At 50.9% G+C, this 14651-nt stretch overlaps 5 protein-coding genes across 5 annotated transcripts in view; 1 reads left to right on the top strand and 4 right to left on the bottom strand.

Moving 5' to 3' along the window:
• Positions 1-831: 831 nt before the first annotated feature.
• On the bottom strand, positions 832-3276 carry LOC136438462 (uncharacterized). The gene is made up of 2 exons (XM_066433259.1): positions 2982-3276; positions 832-2570 (listed from the first exon to the last, which is right to left on the bottom strand). Exons 1-2 carry the CDS (start codon positions 3237-3239, stop codon positions 1767-1769), a joined length of 1062 nt encoding a protein of 353 aa, XP_066289356.1. The 5' UTR covers positions 3240-3276; the 3' UTR covers positions 832-1766.
• Positions 3271-5329, bottom strand: LOC136438287 (cholecystokinin receptor type A-like). Its single transcript, XM_066433050.1, has 2 exons — positions 4893-5329; positions 3271-3382 (listed from the first exon to the last, which is right to left on the bottom strand). The coding sequence occupies exons 1-2, from the start codon at positions 5327-5329 to the stop codon at positions 3271-3273; spliced, it is 549 nt and encodes a 182-aa protein (XP_066289147.1).
• Positions 5330-5775: 446 nt separating this feature from the next.
• On the top strand, positions 5776-7107 carry LOC136438288 (uncharacterized). The gene is made up of 2 exons (XM_066433051.1): positions 5776-5820; positions 6451-7107. Exons 1-2 carry the CDS (start codon positions 5776-5778, stop codon positions 7105-7107), a joined length of 702 nt encoding a protein of 233 aa, XP_066289148.1.
• A 3527-nt stretch (positions 7108-10634) lies between these two features.
• Positions 10635-12642, bottom strand: LOC136438289 (melatonin receptor type 1C-like). Its single transcript, XM_066433052.1, has 3 exons — positions 12450-12642; positions 11771-11937; positions 10635-10981 (listed from the first exon to the last, which is right to left on the bottom strand). Exons 1-3 carry the CDS (start codon positions 12640-12642, stop codon positions 10865-10867), a joined length of 477 nt encoding a protein of 158 aa, XP_066289149.1. The 3' UTR covers positions 10635-10864.
• Positions 12643-14380: 1738 nt separating this feature from the next.
• The window catches only part of LOC136438507 (alpha-2Db adrenergic receptor-like), a 4410-nt gene continuing 4139 nt past the window's right edge, over positions 14381-14651 (bottom strand). The window contains exon 4 of the mRNA XM_066433315.1: positions 14381-14651. This exon is cut by the window's right edge and continues 1432 nt beyond it. The gene's annotated coding sequence lies outside the window, so the exon portion shown is untranslated.

Here is a 14651-nt window from a genome sequence, read left to right on the forward strand (position 1 = left end):
AATCACCAGATCCCACTCATCAACACCGCTACATGAATCCCACTGAGGACGGAATGTATCGTAAGTTACCTGGTGTTGTCGGAGCCGGAACGCGCTGGCTGTGAAATGGCGTCTTTCCGACCGATGCCGGAATCAGTAGTTTTTCTCGCTGCAGGTGCTGCTGTGATATGCAAATCTCTCTCGTCAGAACAACGTGTTCCCAATTTTCATCAAGTCGGCTTAATTCCGGTTGGGAAATCTAGTTTAATACCTGTAAAGTCTGATTTCAGTATAACTATGATTAGATATAACTTTAATTAAAAATGTGTGTATGCAGCGCGCTGGAAGATGCTCTGCAGCCACCTTGATGGACACTGCTCTTGCCCGCCAGGATGTTCTGGTGGAGCTGACAGCATTATTAGCTGGTGACGCGACCCTACAGTAGCGCCCCCTGGCGGTAATGTTTAGCGCGGCCAAACCGAGCGGATCGTCATTGACTTTTACTGCCTTCTGGTTTCCTTTCTTACGGACTTTCACCTCGGGCTGGTTCTTTACCTGGCGTGTATTCTTTCAGCTACGCGCAGCTTTCTGTTGGGTTTAAGGTTCTGTTTATAAATACTTGCCTGCCGGTTTTGTCATTGATTAGTTGCCATGGCAACTGCGTATTGTACAGATCAAACACGTTTGAACATCACGTGACGGTAAAGCAGTCATCCTCAGTTGATCAGACATCCTAAATTGTCTTAACCTCATTAACATATCTATTCAGAGTTTTGGTATAAAACCTGGTGTTCTCAGTCCTATCGTTAGTCTCTGACGATAGACAGTGGATGCTGCCTGAAACGTCTGTTTCAAAATTGTATCCAGTTGCTTGAGTAATTATTTCTGGCGTATCCTCAGTTGATCTATGAGGTGAAGCACGATGCTCTTTTGAGTATAGCTAGTATATATAGCAGTGCAATACGGATTTACTAGTTTTAGCTAAACACCCCGGTAACCCCTACTCTTATCTATGAGTGTGTTGGGTTCTTGTACATGCAGAGGTTTGACGCTTGAGACTTCTACCTGACGCTCACGTATAGACACGGCTTACAACAAATATGTGGTCACAGAATGAAATGTTTTATACTGCGTTTCCAGATCTCTGGTTATACATGATACGGTAGCTCCTCTGTTAACTGCCATTAGCTCAATCACCAGATATGTACAGAAACCATACATATGTAATGTACATATACACTTGTCAAGACTAGGCGGGAGGTTTCTAATTGAGCGTAAGATGAAATTTATGGTCACCGGCATGTTACATCTCACAACATAAGCAAGCGACTTTATTAGCACATATTGAACGTTAACATATAATCATTTCATTTTTTCTTTCTAGTTTACAGATTTGTGTTTTGAGTCTTGCTCCAAACATAATACACACAGGGGGTATTAGTTCCGTCTATAACATACCTAACTTACACGGTTATTACACCACTTAAAACCTTTTTCTGCACTTCTGTCTGCATCTCTTAGTAAAGACCGCCAGGAGGCGCTTATTTGCAGAGTACCGGTAGTAACTTGCTCTCAGTTCAGGCCTTCATTCCTTCGTCAGTCACTTAAAACACGTATCATCAGTCAGACCTATCTACACTGGCTACCTTTAGCATTGCTCGTCTACTCCTTGTTCGATCTTCCCTTGTACGTCCATTTGTGCCCACCGCTTTCACGTTACCGTGTCCAGGGGCCCGGCGTGGAATGTCCTATTTATCAGTTAGTAAGTAAGTTAGTTTGTTAGTCTATCAACTTCCCAGCCGCCTACACGTGAGCATGCGCAGGACCCTGTGGCGGAACGTCCGGTGGCACAGCGCGTAGATGAGCGGGTTCGCGGCGTTGCTGGCGAAGTGCAGCTGCCGGAAGAACTCGGCCGCCCGGGTCCCCGCCGTGCCGTCCTGCAGAACCGGCGGGGCGGGGTCCTCCCCCAGCCCGGCCAGGCTCACGCCCCAGTACGGTAGCCAGGAGACGGCGGACACCGCCGCGACCAGCAGGAAGAGCTTGGCGACGCGGTAGTGGTGCTGGACGGCGGAGGGCGGGAGGGAGGGCCGCCGGGCAGGCAGGTTCAGCTGCAGGGTCAGCCGGCGGGCTGCCAGGCGGGACAGCGCCGCTCGGCCCCCCGTGGGGAACTCCGCCGGGCCCCTGCCGATGTCATCGCGCGGTGACTCCTCCAGACGGGACTGCGCCGCTCGGTCCCCCGCCGGGCCCCCGCCGGTGTCCTGGTGAGGTGACTCCTCCAGACGGGACTGCGCCGCTCGGTCCCCCGCCAGGCCCCCGCCGGTGTCCTGGTGAGGTGACTCCTCCGGACGGGACAGCGCCGCTCGGTCCCCCGCCGGGCCCCCGCCGGTGTTGTGTTGCGGCACCTCCTCCAACACGTCACTCAGAGAAGCGACTCGCGCCCTTTTCGCACCAAACTTCAGGGAGGAGAACGCTGTCCGCTGATTGGAGGAGAACGACGCCCGCTGATTAGAGGAGAACGCTGTCCCCTGATTGGATGACAGCGGGATGTGTGACGCACCAGACTGGACCAGGTCCTGGACATATCTATACACCTGAAGATGTAAGATGAGAAACCGGCGTTAAAACATACGCGGGTGATAACGTGGTCATCTTCTGCCTCCCAAGAAATACCAGAATAGTCGTGTTCAGAATGCGAAACTCCATCAACACTGAGACTGTCAATGAAGAACTGTGCGCACACTTCAATTCACCTGATACACCGATTAAACAGAAGATTTTCAGCCGAAAACGTAAGGAATGATCTTATGCAACTATTGGTCTAGGTAAACGAACTTAACCTTCAAAAACTACTAGTAGATAATTTTGCTATAAAATATCAATGTTAAGGTCATCAACATGGCTTTTTGTTTTTCAGTAAACAGGACAAAGAATCCTAAAATATGTGTTACAATGGTAAACAATGTGTTGACGAACAATCCAATTTAGAACGTTGTTTGACTCACCATCGCGTACAGGACGCCCATGGACACCACAGCTGAGAGGAAGATGGCGGCCGTCACGCCGGAGTACATCCGGGACATCTCCGGGCTCGCCGTGTCGCAGAGGCTGATGGGATCGCACGCTGACCTTGCCGTGAAGCCGGGGACTTGGCCGTGAGTAAAGATGGCGGGAACGGCGGCGGCACAGCCAAGGAGCGCCGCACCGGCTCCTGCCGCCAGCACGGCGGGCTTTCTAGGGAAGAGAAGGGGACGTAAAGACATTTACTCAGTATAGACTTCAACAATCTTATCATCACGATGCAGCATCACAACACTCTGATCCTCGGGTGTTGGCCAGGCGTGATGGGTCTGCCACGAAATGGGGTAGGGAATTTCCCGAGCAGCCTTCATAACCCCTGCTTCTCCTAATGGGTCAGTGAAGTCATGCTTGTCTTGAGCATTGATGTTTCTGGCCTAGGGTGAAGAGATGCTGCTTCAGTAAGAATCAGTTCAGTGCTTCGATGAGTGGCCCCCTACGGCCTTGCACTGAGCGAGTTCGTTAAAAAATCAAAATCAAAATAAATTAAAAATCAAAATCAAAAATTAAAAAAAGGAGTATCGGAATGTAGGCTTAGAGCCCGTGTGAACAGCCTTGGTTGTACCAAATAGTTTTAAAATTTATTTTAGAACTCCTTAGTTGTACTGGCTGCACGTCCTTGGTTGTATGTCCTTGGTTGTACCTTCATGGTTGTACATCTATGGCTAATGTGTGTCATTGGGTGCTCCGTGCACGTGCTTTGCTGTACGTCCTTGGTAATACAGAGTAACGTTTGCATACATCCGACAGAACCACTTTCGAACTTTCCCTGCTGACTGGCAGGTGTTTGCTTGTTTAGGCTGTTTGGCGCGATGATAAGGGCTGTTTGCGATGTGTTGACACTAGTTTGTCACCACCTACTGCTTATCAGTTTGTTTAAAGGGAGGACACCAGACACGGACTTTGCACCACTCGGCATCCCAGTCTGGTGGTTAACACCGGTACTATGATGGGAAGAATAAAGTACCCAACTGCCAAAGTGACAGGTTTTATAGATATACGCCAGACAGATCGTGTTGGAGTAGGTTCCAAATGTGACAAAGATAAACACAGCACATCATAAATATACGAATGTGTGCTTTTCTGTTAGCCAGATAACGTTAAACGTGTTAAATATATTGACCTCCTTTATTAGTGTCGACCATTTTCTTTGCCTTCATGTGAAGGTAGCAATATATGAATGAAATTAACATAGCTTATAATTACCTGACAGAGAAGTGTTGAACAGGCCGACAGACGGCCCTGTAGCCTTACCTGACAGAGAAGTGTTGAACAGGCCGACAGACGGCCCTGTAGCCTTACCTGACAGAGAAGTGTTGAACAGGCCGACAGACGGCCCTGTAGCCTTACCTGACAGAGAAGTGTTGTACAGGCCGACAGACGGCCCTGTAACGGTCCTTACCTGACAGAGAAGTGTTGAACAGGCCGACAGACGGCCCTGTAGCCTTACCTGACAGAGAAGTGTTGAACAGGCCGACAGACGGCCCTGTAGCCTTACCTGACAGAGAAGTGTTGAACAGGCCGACAGACGGCCCTGTAGCCTTACCTGACAGAGAAGTGTTGAACAGGCCGACAGACGGCCCTGTAGCCTTACCTGACAGAGAAGTGTTGAACAGGCCGACAGACGGCCCTGTAGCCTTACCTGACAGAGAAGTGTTGTACAGGCCGACAGACGGCCCTGTAACGGTCCTTACCTGACAGAGAAGTGTTGAACAGGCCGACAGACGGCCCTGTAGCCTTACCTGACAGAGAAGTGTTGAACAGGCCGACAGACGGCCCTGTAGCCTTACCTGACAGAGAAGTGTTGAACAGGCCGACACACGGCCCTGTAGCCTTACCTGACAGAGAAGTGTTGAACAGGCCGACAGACGGCCCTGTAACGGTCCACAGCCGCAGCCAGAAGCACGAAGGTAGAGCTGAGCAGACTGACGGCCGTCAGGTACGGGTTGACCCGGCACCACCCCTGTCCCGCGTACGTCCCGTGGTTCAGTTCGTACAGCTTCAAGGGCACGACGACACCACAGACCACAAGGTCGACCACGGCCAAGGTCAGAACAAAGATGGTGGCCGAGGATTTCTCCCTTCGTCTCGCGCTGACCAGAACGGTCAGGAAATTACCCATCGTGCCCAGCGCACAGACAAGCGAGAGGAAGACCGTAACATGGATGTTGTCTTCTGCGTGTTGAGAGTCTAAGACGGTTCTCAGCTGGTCTAAAGAAACCGGTGAACAGGTGGCATTTTCACTTGAAGACGGCAGTGTCGTGGTGGTGGCCATTTCCGGATTAGGTAGTCACACTGCTGGTGCGCCTACGGCTAGTCAGCAACGCAACGCGAACAAGGAACACAAATATTATTTTCATCCCAGGTACCAGCAAAGACAAACTTCTGAAGAGGCCAATAGACTTCGGTATATAACACTTGACGAGGCGTATGGAATGGTCCACAACTAGACTGGACTTTCCGGCGCATGTGAAAAGCTCTTATTTTCTATTGAAGTCGGTCCCCCAAAGAATGATACATTTTCTTTACGCCTCTCCGATATTTTTGAGACAATATCTATGGGATGGGAATAGGAGGAAGTTAGTGGGGAAAATGTCCTGAATGCTAGTTCCTCCCCTTTCTAAGTGGTATCGCCTGTTTACCTTTATGGACCTGCAAACTGCGTCATACATGACCCGGGGTCAGCGGCGTGTTGGTTCGGACTGTCATAGATGGGGCTTAATGGAGCTGTTTGGCGGAGTTTGTGCCGGTGGGGCGGACCGTTGGGTTAGCGGACAACTGCTCAGTATCGAGCCTACAAAGAAACACATTCAACTCAGCTTACTAAAAGAGTGTTAATACTGTCCATGTTATGTATAATATCTGCCCCACCAATCCAACCGGACTGAACAAGTCTTATTGTCGATGAGCAGAATTAGATTTATTGCATTGTTTACAGCTGATCTAAACTCTGATTGAGCTTTTTTGTCTACATCACTTCAGACTGTCTTGGTGACCTGGAGAACTCGTTAAGGTCGTTAAGGAAAAGGGCATGTTTGGCGTTAAAAGCACTCCAATGGCGTTGCTGAGCAACCATGACGTCACCAGAGTCCCGATTTATCGGCCTGTGTATATCTGAGTAACACCAGCGGGACGTTTGCACTAATCTCCAAGCAGATCTCTACGGGGGCAATATCGTGTCCAGACGGCCAGAATCTACAGCCGGCCCCCGTAGACTGTAGATTCTGGCCGGCCGGATACGACCTGGTCTCCGCCGGACGCCATATGTTGCATGAATACAAATCTGGATTGCCTACCCCATGTCACAACCACTCACTAGTCATCAGCCACATTAAAACAGACCTGTACAATTCTACATATTAATCAGACACTCTTGTCCGGAGCAACCACCCCCAGTCACAACCACCCCCAGTCACAACCACCCCCAGTCACAACCACCCCCAGTCACAACCACCCCCAGTCACAACCACCCCCAGTCACAACCACCCCCAGTCACAACCACCCCCAGTCACAACCACCCCCAGTCACAACCACCCCCAGTCACAACCACCCCCAGCCACAACCACCCCCAGTCACCAACCACCCCCAGCCACAACCACCCCCAGCCACAACCACCCCCAGCCACAACCACTCCCAGCCACAACCACTCCCAGCCACAACCACTCCCAGCCACAACCACCCCCAGCCACAACCACCCCCAGTCACAACCACCCCCAGCCACAACCACCCCCAGTCACCAACCACCCCCAGTCACAACCACCCCCAGTCACAACCACCCCCAGTCACAACCACCCCCAGTCACAACCACCCCCAGTCACAACCACCCCCAGTCACAACCACCCCCAGTCACAACCACCCCCAGCCACAACCACCCCCAGTCACCAACCACCCCCAGTCACCAACCACCCCCAGCCACAACCACCCCCAGCCACAACCACCCCCAGCCACAACCACTCCCAGCCACAACCACCCCCAGTCACAACCACCCCCAGTCACAACCACCCCCAGCCACAACCACTCCCAGTCACCAACCATTTATCCTCAGTCCCTTAAGTGGGTGTTGCGACCAGGTTTGACTATGAAAACTTGCCAAAGGGGTGAATGATATGGGGAGTTAGCTGACCATTTAGAATTACAGATTCGTTACCGTGAGTTTTCTACATGTTTCTTCGGCAATCAAATAGATCTGATGGAGACAAGTCACAACAGTGCACTCCGACAAACCCTGTTCACCGGGCGTGTACTCATGTAAAGGCAGTGTGTGTCGGTTCAACATATGAGGTTCGCTCTACATTTAATGTTCATGAAAATGAACTCACAATAATCAGGAAAAGTAAAGAGGAAGGTTTGAGTTTATTTACGTATTTTGAACGAACTTCGTGTCGAGGGGGAATGGTCAGAGTATTATCACTTCCCTGATCTTAGATCACAGTTCGGCCTCTTCGCCGAGAATCTGGTTAGAAGTCCTGCTAAGTGTCAGCCCGACAAACACTTAGTTCTTTTTATGGAGTCACTTCATGTCGGCGCGGCTCACTTTCCTTTGAAGTTATATATCCCGGGTTCCTGATCTGTCAATCTGCGCGGAGAATTTGTTAATGTGTGAGAGAAGCGCTGTGAAATGTCATCAAACACACAAACACTTTTTATGAGTCTCATGTCGTGGAAGCACTTTTCCTCTGAAGACCTTTGTTTGTCACAGAGGGGGAATGTATTTCAGAGGTCCATGATTGGTTATTCTACACGGAGACCCTGGTAGTGTGAGGGAAGTGCTGTGAAGTGTCTGCAAGCAAGCAGTTCTTTTTTATGAGGTTTCTTCATTTCGTGGAAGCGCTTTCCTTTGAAGATCTGTGCCATACAGAGGGGGTGTATGTTTATTTCAGGGTCCTGTATACTTCCCGAGTCCAGGATCAATATCCTGCACTGACAACCTGGTAATCTGAGAGAAGTACGGTGAAGTGTCAGCAAGCAAACATGGCACGACATCGTCCTGTAGCACACTAAAGCAGGCCGATAGAAACGTGTACGATCATACGTGACCTGTAGCACAGTCACTGCCCAGACCTGCAGCGCGGACTAAAATGGCGTCAGCCGAGTAACTTGGAGATGCAGCGATTCGTCTTTGATAACGAGCTTTAGTCAACCTGTCGGTATCCGTGGGTTGTATTAAATTCATAACTTCCCTTTTTAATACGTGATATGATTTAAACAAACATTCGAACAACGCAATGAGCGCATACAGCTTAATCAAAAAGAAGGCAGTTATAAATCAGCGATGAGATTTTTTTTTTCGGCCAATCAGTGCAACTTGCAGTCAAACCGTTGATTTTTTTTGCTTGACAGAAGAGACGTACATTTAATTTAGTCCCATTTGTCCTTGAGAGTGTCGTGATGCCACCGTTTCTTACGCGTTGTGAAGTTACGAACTTGGTCTGTTTCTATTCCCGGAAACGCCCGCCCTGAACTTGAACATGTCCGCCAGTCCCCTCCTGAAGTCCCGCTGCACGAAGGCGTAAGCTACGTAGATGATCGGGTTCAGCGCGTGGTTCTATTCCCGGAAACGCGTGGTTCTATTCCCGGAAACGCCCGCCCTGAACTTGAACATGTCCGCCAGCCCCCTCCTGAAGTCCCGCTGCACGAAGGCGTAGATGATCGGGTTCAGCGCGTGGTTCTATTCCCGGAAACGCGTGGTTCTATTCCCGGAAACGCCCGCCCTGAACTTGAACATGTCCGCCAGCCCCCTCCTGAAGTCCCGCTGCACGAAGGCGTAGATTATCGGGTTCAGCGCGTGGTTCTATTCCCGGAAACGCGTGGTTCTATTCCCGGAAACGCCCGCCCTGAACTTGAACATGTCCGCCAGTCCCCTCCTGAAGTCCCGCTGCACGAAGGCGTAGATGATCGGGTTCAGCGCGTGGTTCTATTCCCGGAAACGCGTGGTTCTATTCCCGGAAACGCCCGCCCTGAACTTGAACATGTCCGCCAGCCCCCTCCTGAAGTCCCGCTGCACGAAGGCGTAGATGATCGGGTTCAGCGCGTGGTTCTATTCCCGGAAACGCGTGGTTCTATTCCCGGAAACGCCCGCCCTGAACCTGAACATGTCCGCCAGTCCCCTCCTGAAGTCCCGCTGCACGAAGGCGTAGATTATCGGGTTCAGCGCGTGGTTCACCAGGTAGAAGTGCTGGAAGAAATCCACCACCTTCTTCGTGACGTCATGCTGGTCACGCAGCCATACCGGGTTGGTCATCATGTAGAACGTGAGGGACCAGTACGGTAACCATGACAACATGAACACCATGGTAACCAGCATCAGCAGCTTGGCAACCCGGAACTGGTGCTGAGTAGTGAAGAATGAGCTGGGAGTGTCTTTTCTGCCGGGAGGAGCGAGCCGGGGGATGGAGAACGAGCCTCGCCGCTCATGGAGGATCGCCGCGCAGCTGTCGGAGGTGCTCCTCCGCCTCGGCGCTAAGGCGCTGCCCGGCGTTTGTGGCGGCATCAGCGTATTGCTTGATTTCGGCTGCGGTGTCGTAGGGCTATCCGTCTCCCGCTGTGACGTCACGGTTTTGGTCGAATCTCGCGGTGGCATCAGCGTATTGCTTGATCTCAGCTGCGGTGTCATGGGGCTATCCGACTCCCGCTGTGACGTCACGGTTTTGGTCGAATCTCGCGGTGGCATCAGCGTATTGCTTGATCTCAGCTGCGGTGTCATGGGGCTATCCGACTTCACCTGTGACGTCAGGGTACTGTCTGATTTCCGCCTCGGCACTAAGAGGTTGGTCGATGCTTGTGGCAACATCAGCGTATTGCTTAGCTTCGGCTGTGACGTCATGGTGCTGTCCGACTGCCGCTGTGACGTCGCGGTGCTGTCCGACTGCCGCTGTGACCTCACGGTGCTGTCCGACTGCCGCTGTGACCTCGCGGTACTGTCCGACTGGTGCTGTGGCGTCGTGGTGCTGTCCGACTGCCGCTGTGACCTCACGGTGCTGTCCGACTGCCGCTGTGACCTCGCGGTACTGTCCGACTGGTGCTGTGGCGTCGTGGTGCTGTCCGACTGCCGCTGTGACGTCGTGGTGCTGTCCGAGTGCCGCTGTGACGTCGCGGTGCTGTCCAACATTTTCTCCTCAGCGGTGTTATCATCGGGCGAGCTATCTGGCTGCGGCCGGACGCTGGCCGTGCTGGCGGTCCAGATGGTAGATCTGCCCGGGATGGAACGGCCGGACGCTCTCACGCGTTTAAAAACCTGCGAAAAAACATTAAGGGCATCTCTCATGTTTGAATCAGCGGAAGAGAAGCTTTCAGTCTTAACTAGATCGAGATTCACATTTATTTTTAATCGCTGTGAAGTATATTAGATACAGAAGGTGTTCCACAGCAGTGACACTATTTCCCGGGAGTATCTAAATATTACTGAGGAGTCGGCGTTCTAAAGGAATTACCTTCAAGTTGTTTCTGCAATTTTTCTTTTAAATCTGTAAAGCCAAATAAATCTTCCATCTTATTGGAAAAACATACATAGATAAAACAATAAATAAATAAATAAATAAAGTAAAAAGAACATACCTGTGCGTACAGCACGACCATCATGAGGGACACAACACAGGCTTAACCATGCTTGTATCTGACAGAACTAGTAGAAGCACAAGTATTTGCTCACTTGATGTTGAAAGTTCAATGCCTTGAATGAACGAATTAAAGTAATTTGCCCAGCTGTGGAACCTTTATTTTGCTCTTCGTTCAAACTTTCCACACACGTGGATATACATTTGTTCAGGACTGTCTCATATTCAGAGACAAGAATAAGAAGCGGAATCGGATCTCACTTAGTGGTGCAGTACCGCAGCGGCCGGCAGACGGCGCGGTACCTGTCCACGGCGATGGCGTCCAGCAGGAAGGTGGATCCCAGCAGGCCCGCAGTCATGAAGTACGGGTTGACCTGGATGGATGGATGGATGAAAGCTTTTAGAAACTTAAGGAATTTTGTCTTTTTCAGTACGAATGACTAATCTTCATGGTCACGTGCCTCCCCTTTAATTTTCGAGCCATGAGTGGCAAACATGGTGCACATGCGCAATGAGCCGTCCCGATGTTCAACTCACGCGCCTCATATACATCCACCCTGTTTGCAAAGACGTCGACATGGAATGAAGCAAAGGATAAATTCAACATTCCGTAGAGTATTCCCTGACTGCAGCGGTACGCGGCACGTGTGGCAGACATGTTTGCTGTGCAAACAGCGGCCTCAGCCGGGTGAGCGTGCCGAGGGGAGAGGTCCCAGGAACGATATCTGCACCATGGAACACCTAACCTGCGTAGTGACCATGACGACAGCGCCCTTACCTTACACCACAGTGCCCGGTGTAGTAACCATGACGACAGCGGCCTTACCTTACACCACAGTGCCCCTGTGTAGTAACCATGACGACAGCGGCCTTACCTTACACCACAGTGCCCCTGTGCAGTAACCAAGACGACAGTAACCATGACGACAGCGCCCTTACCTTACATCACAGTGCCCGGTGTAGTAACCATGGCGACAGTGCCCCTACCATGCAAAACAGTGCCCCTGTGTAGTAACCATGACGACAGTAACCATGACGACAGCGCCCTTACCTTACACCTCAGTGCCCGGTGTAGTAACCATGACGACAGTAACCATGACGACAGCGCCCTTACCTTACACCTCAGGGCCCCTGTGTAGTAACCATGGTGACAGCGCCCTTACCTTACACCACAGCGCCCCCGTGTAGGTGACGTGGTGGATGTGGTAGATCTTGTGCGGCACGAAGACCCCGCAGATGAGCAGGTCCACCGCGGCCAGGCTGGTCAGACAGACGGCGGCAGACGACTGCTTCCTCCGCCGGGCGCTCACCAGAACCACCAGCAGGTTACCTGTGGGGGGGGGGGGAGGAGGAGATCGTTAGAGCGGCGGCCAGGCTAGTCAGACAGACGGCGGCAGACGACTGCTTCCTGCGCCGGGCGCTCACCAGAACCACCAGCAGGTTGCCTGCGATGGATGAAAATCGTTATTGTCACTCGGGACACTGGCTGTTGAAATCTTAGTTCTTAGGCCGTCGGAAGCTAAGAAAGTTGAACAAAAGCAAGCATGAAAGCATCGTTGAAGACATTATCGGATGTCAGCTCGGCAAGCTTGGATCACCTCACGCCACTCGTCCCAGTCCCCCATCAGCGTTCGTAAAATACATGAAATACTCGTAATACTACATGAACCTAAAGTGTAGGATCCGTTTCTGCTCGCTTCTTAGTGCAGGTAAACATGCAAGAACAGATACGTTTTGCTATAGATAATCTGTCTAAACGCTTTAGGAATCTGAACATGCAGGAGGTGGACAATAAAATCTATGTTTCGCTATACAATGGCTCCCGTCCTGTACTGCACTTACCGATGGTTCCCACGGCGCAGACCAGCACCAGCAGGGCGGTGACGTGCGCCTTGGACGCCGCCACCTGCCCGTCCACCAGCCGCTCCAGCTGCTCCTGCCCGACGTCCAGGCAGAGGCGCGTCACGGCGGAGTTGGTACGCGTCATGACATGGTGGGCACGCGTCATGGAGGGAGGGGTGGTCACGTTTGCCATTGAAGAGTTGGTCGGAAACATCGCTGTAAACTTTTGGGAAGATTCGATGAGCAAACTGTTGCAGAATGAACCCTGTTGTTTGTATACCAATCACGGTAGATTTTTCTTCGTCAGATGGCCTCAAGCGGCTGGCATAGTCAGATCTGTATGGTCTAGGCTGCCGCGTGTCTGTGAAGCTGGAGTGTTACGCCAGGTGACTAGTTCAGCTTTAGGGTAAGAGTGGCTAACCACGTCTTGTTGTTCGGGGAACGTCTACCGGTGAATCAGGAAGTTGACTGATGTTTGAACCAGTATCTATATAGCCTGACAAACTGTAACCTGAGAACAAGAGACCAGCACCTGCTCTGCAATAGCACATAGACAGGAGGAGGAGGAGGCAAACCGTGCCCAACACGCCCGGAGGTTCGGTCTGTCTCAGGAGAACCCGCAGCCGCCTCGCGCAGGACAGAACCAACACACGTGGGAGAAATCCGCGTGGCCGCTACCGAGTGGGGCTGCACAGCAGGACTGTCAGTATTGTGTAATAACCACTTATCCGCGACATGTTATTAAGGGGCGCAACTAATTAAACATGGTAGCAATAAATGTTCATGATTTTTATATCAACAAGGAAGCACGACGGAGTGCCACATATCGATGTAATCTACTTTTGTTTCATTCATTTTATCATAAAATCAACTGGATAGCAGATTTGTATCTCCTCAGCGCTAGACGCAAGTTCTAGTAGTACTGTAGACGAGTACTTGAACTCCCCTTGCACCATCTTAAGCGCTAGTTTCCCGTTAACGACGGCGGCACGCTGATTGCAGATCACACAGCTGCCCGTCGTGTTTGTACAGGTTTATTAAACTCCGCTGACACGCTGGCCCAGTGACATTGTCGGGACGGCCGGCCGTGGAACCGCCCGCACATGGGGCTTCACCGTGGCGGTGGGGAAACTCATTAGCAGCTATTAGCGGTCATTAATCATGATTTTAGGAGCTGCAATAGAAGGTCAAGTTTATAACACTATTCTCTAATAAACCGACCCTGACTGTCCATCAGTTCTACGAATAACATTATGGCAACTAGTGGTTTTACCAATGAGAGAGTGACTGCATGTCAAATATTTGCATTTCTATGTATATATTTTGCATTGGCAATGGCATTGCTACGTTTTGACGGAGGTTGGCACGGTTATGGGATAGGTCTTTTACACGTGTTTCTAATAACTGCATAGAATTATGACAGCGTCACATTGGTCTCAGACAGCAGTTCTGCAACAGGTACGTAGCTGGTATCAAACAGGCATGTATGCTATGACGTTTTTTCTAACAGTAATTCATCGCGTTGGAACAAAACATCGGCATCAGATGATTGATCTGACCTCAAACGGTATTGACCTTTTGTTTTGAAATTCTGCCCAAGTGTGGCACACACGGAAAAACTCAGACTACAGGGCCAGACCTGCCCCCTATCGTGGCACTGCTGTATTACAGCAGCATCAGGGAAGGCAGTAGTGGTGCGGACGTGCAAGGTGTACAAACTTCACAGGTCCAATTACGGCTCCTGACTCATAGTCACTCTCAGGTAACCGACTGCCTATTTGGGTGACCGCTGAGCTGAAAGTTCACTCCATTAAAATGTTTGCTCTGTCAGCTCGTCTTGACCCATGAGTAACTCTAGAACACATCTCCGGCTGCGGGCCAACATGGTAATGACTGGTAAATACTTCATCTACCCAGAAAAGTCAAATATAGAGTGCTTGCCGTGCTTTGATGTACAATCAAAGGCAAACTATATAAAATGTTTACCTTACAGATGTAAACTTCCCATTCAAGCAAGATGAACTAAGACCTGATCATGATGCCACCATGGTGTTAACGGGCCAGCCAAATCGCCCCTAATGTTTGTGAATGAGTTCAATAACACAGGTTAATGTCCCCATCATGTAAGGCTGACGTCATCACGGGTCATTGGCCTCATCATCATAGCAGCCCACCATCCGCCACAAACCGGCGTCACAGAGA

This window comes from Branchiostoma lanceolatum, chromosome 7, assembly GCF_035083965.1.
Source record: "Branchiostoma lanceolatum isolate klBraLanc5 chromosome 7, klBraLanc5.hap2, whole genome shotgun sequence".
Lineage (NCBI taxonomy): Eukaryota > Metazoa > Chordata > Leptocardii > Amphioxiformes > Branchiostomatidae > Branchiostoma > Branchiostoma lanceolatum.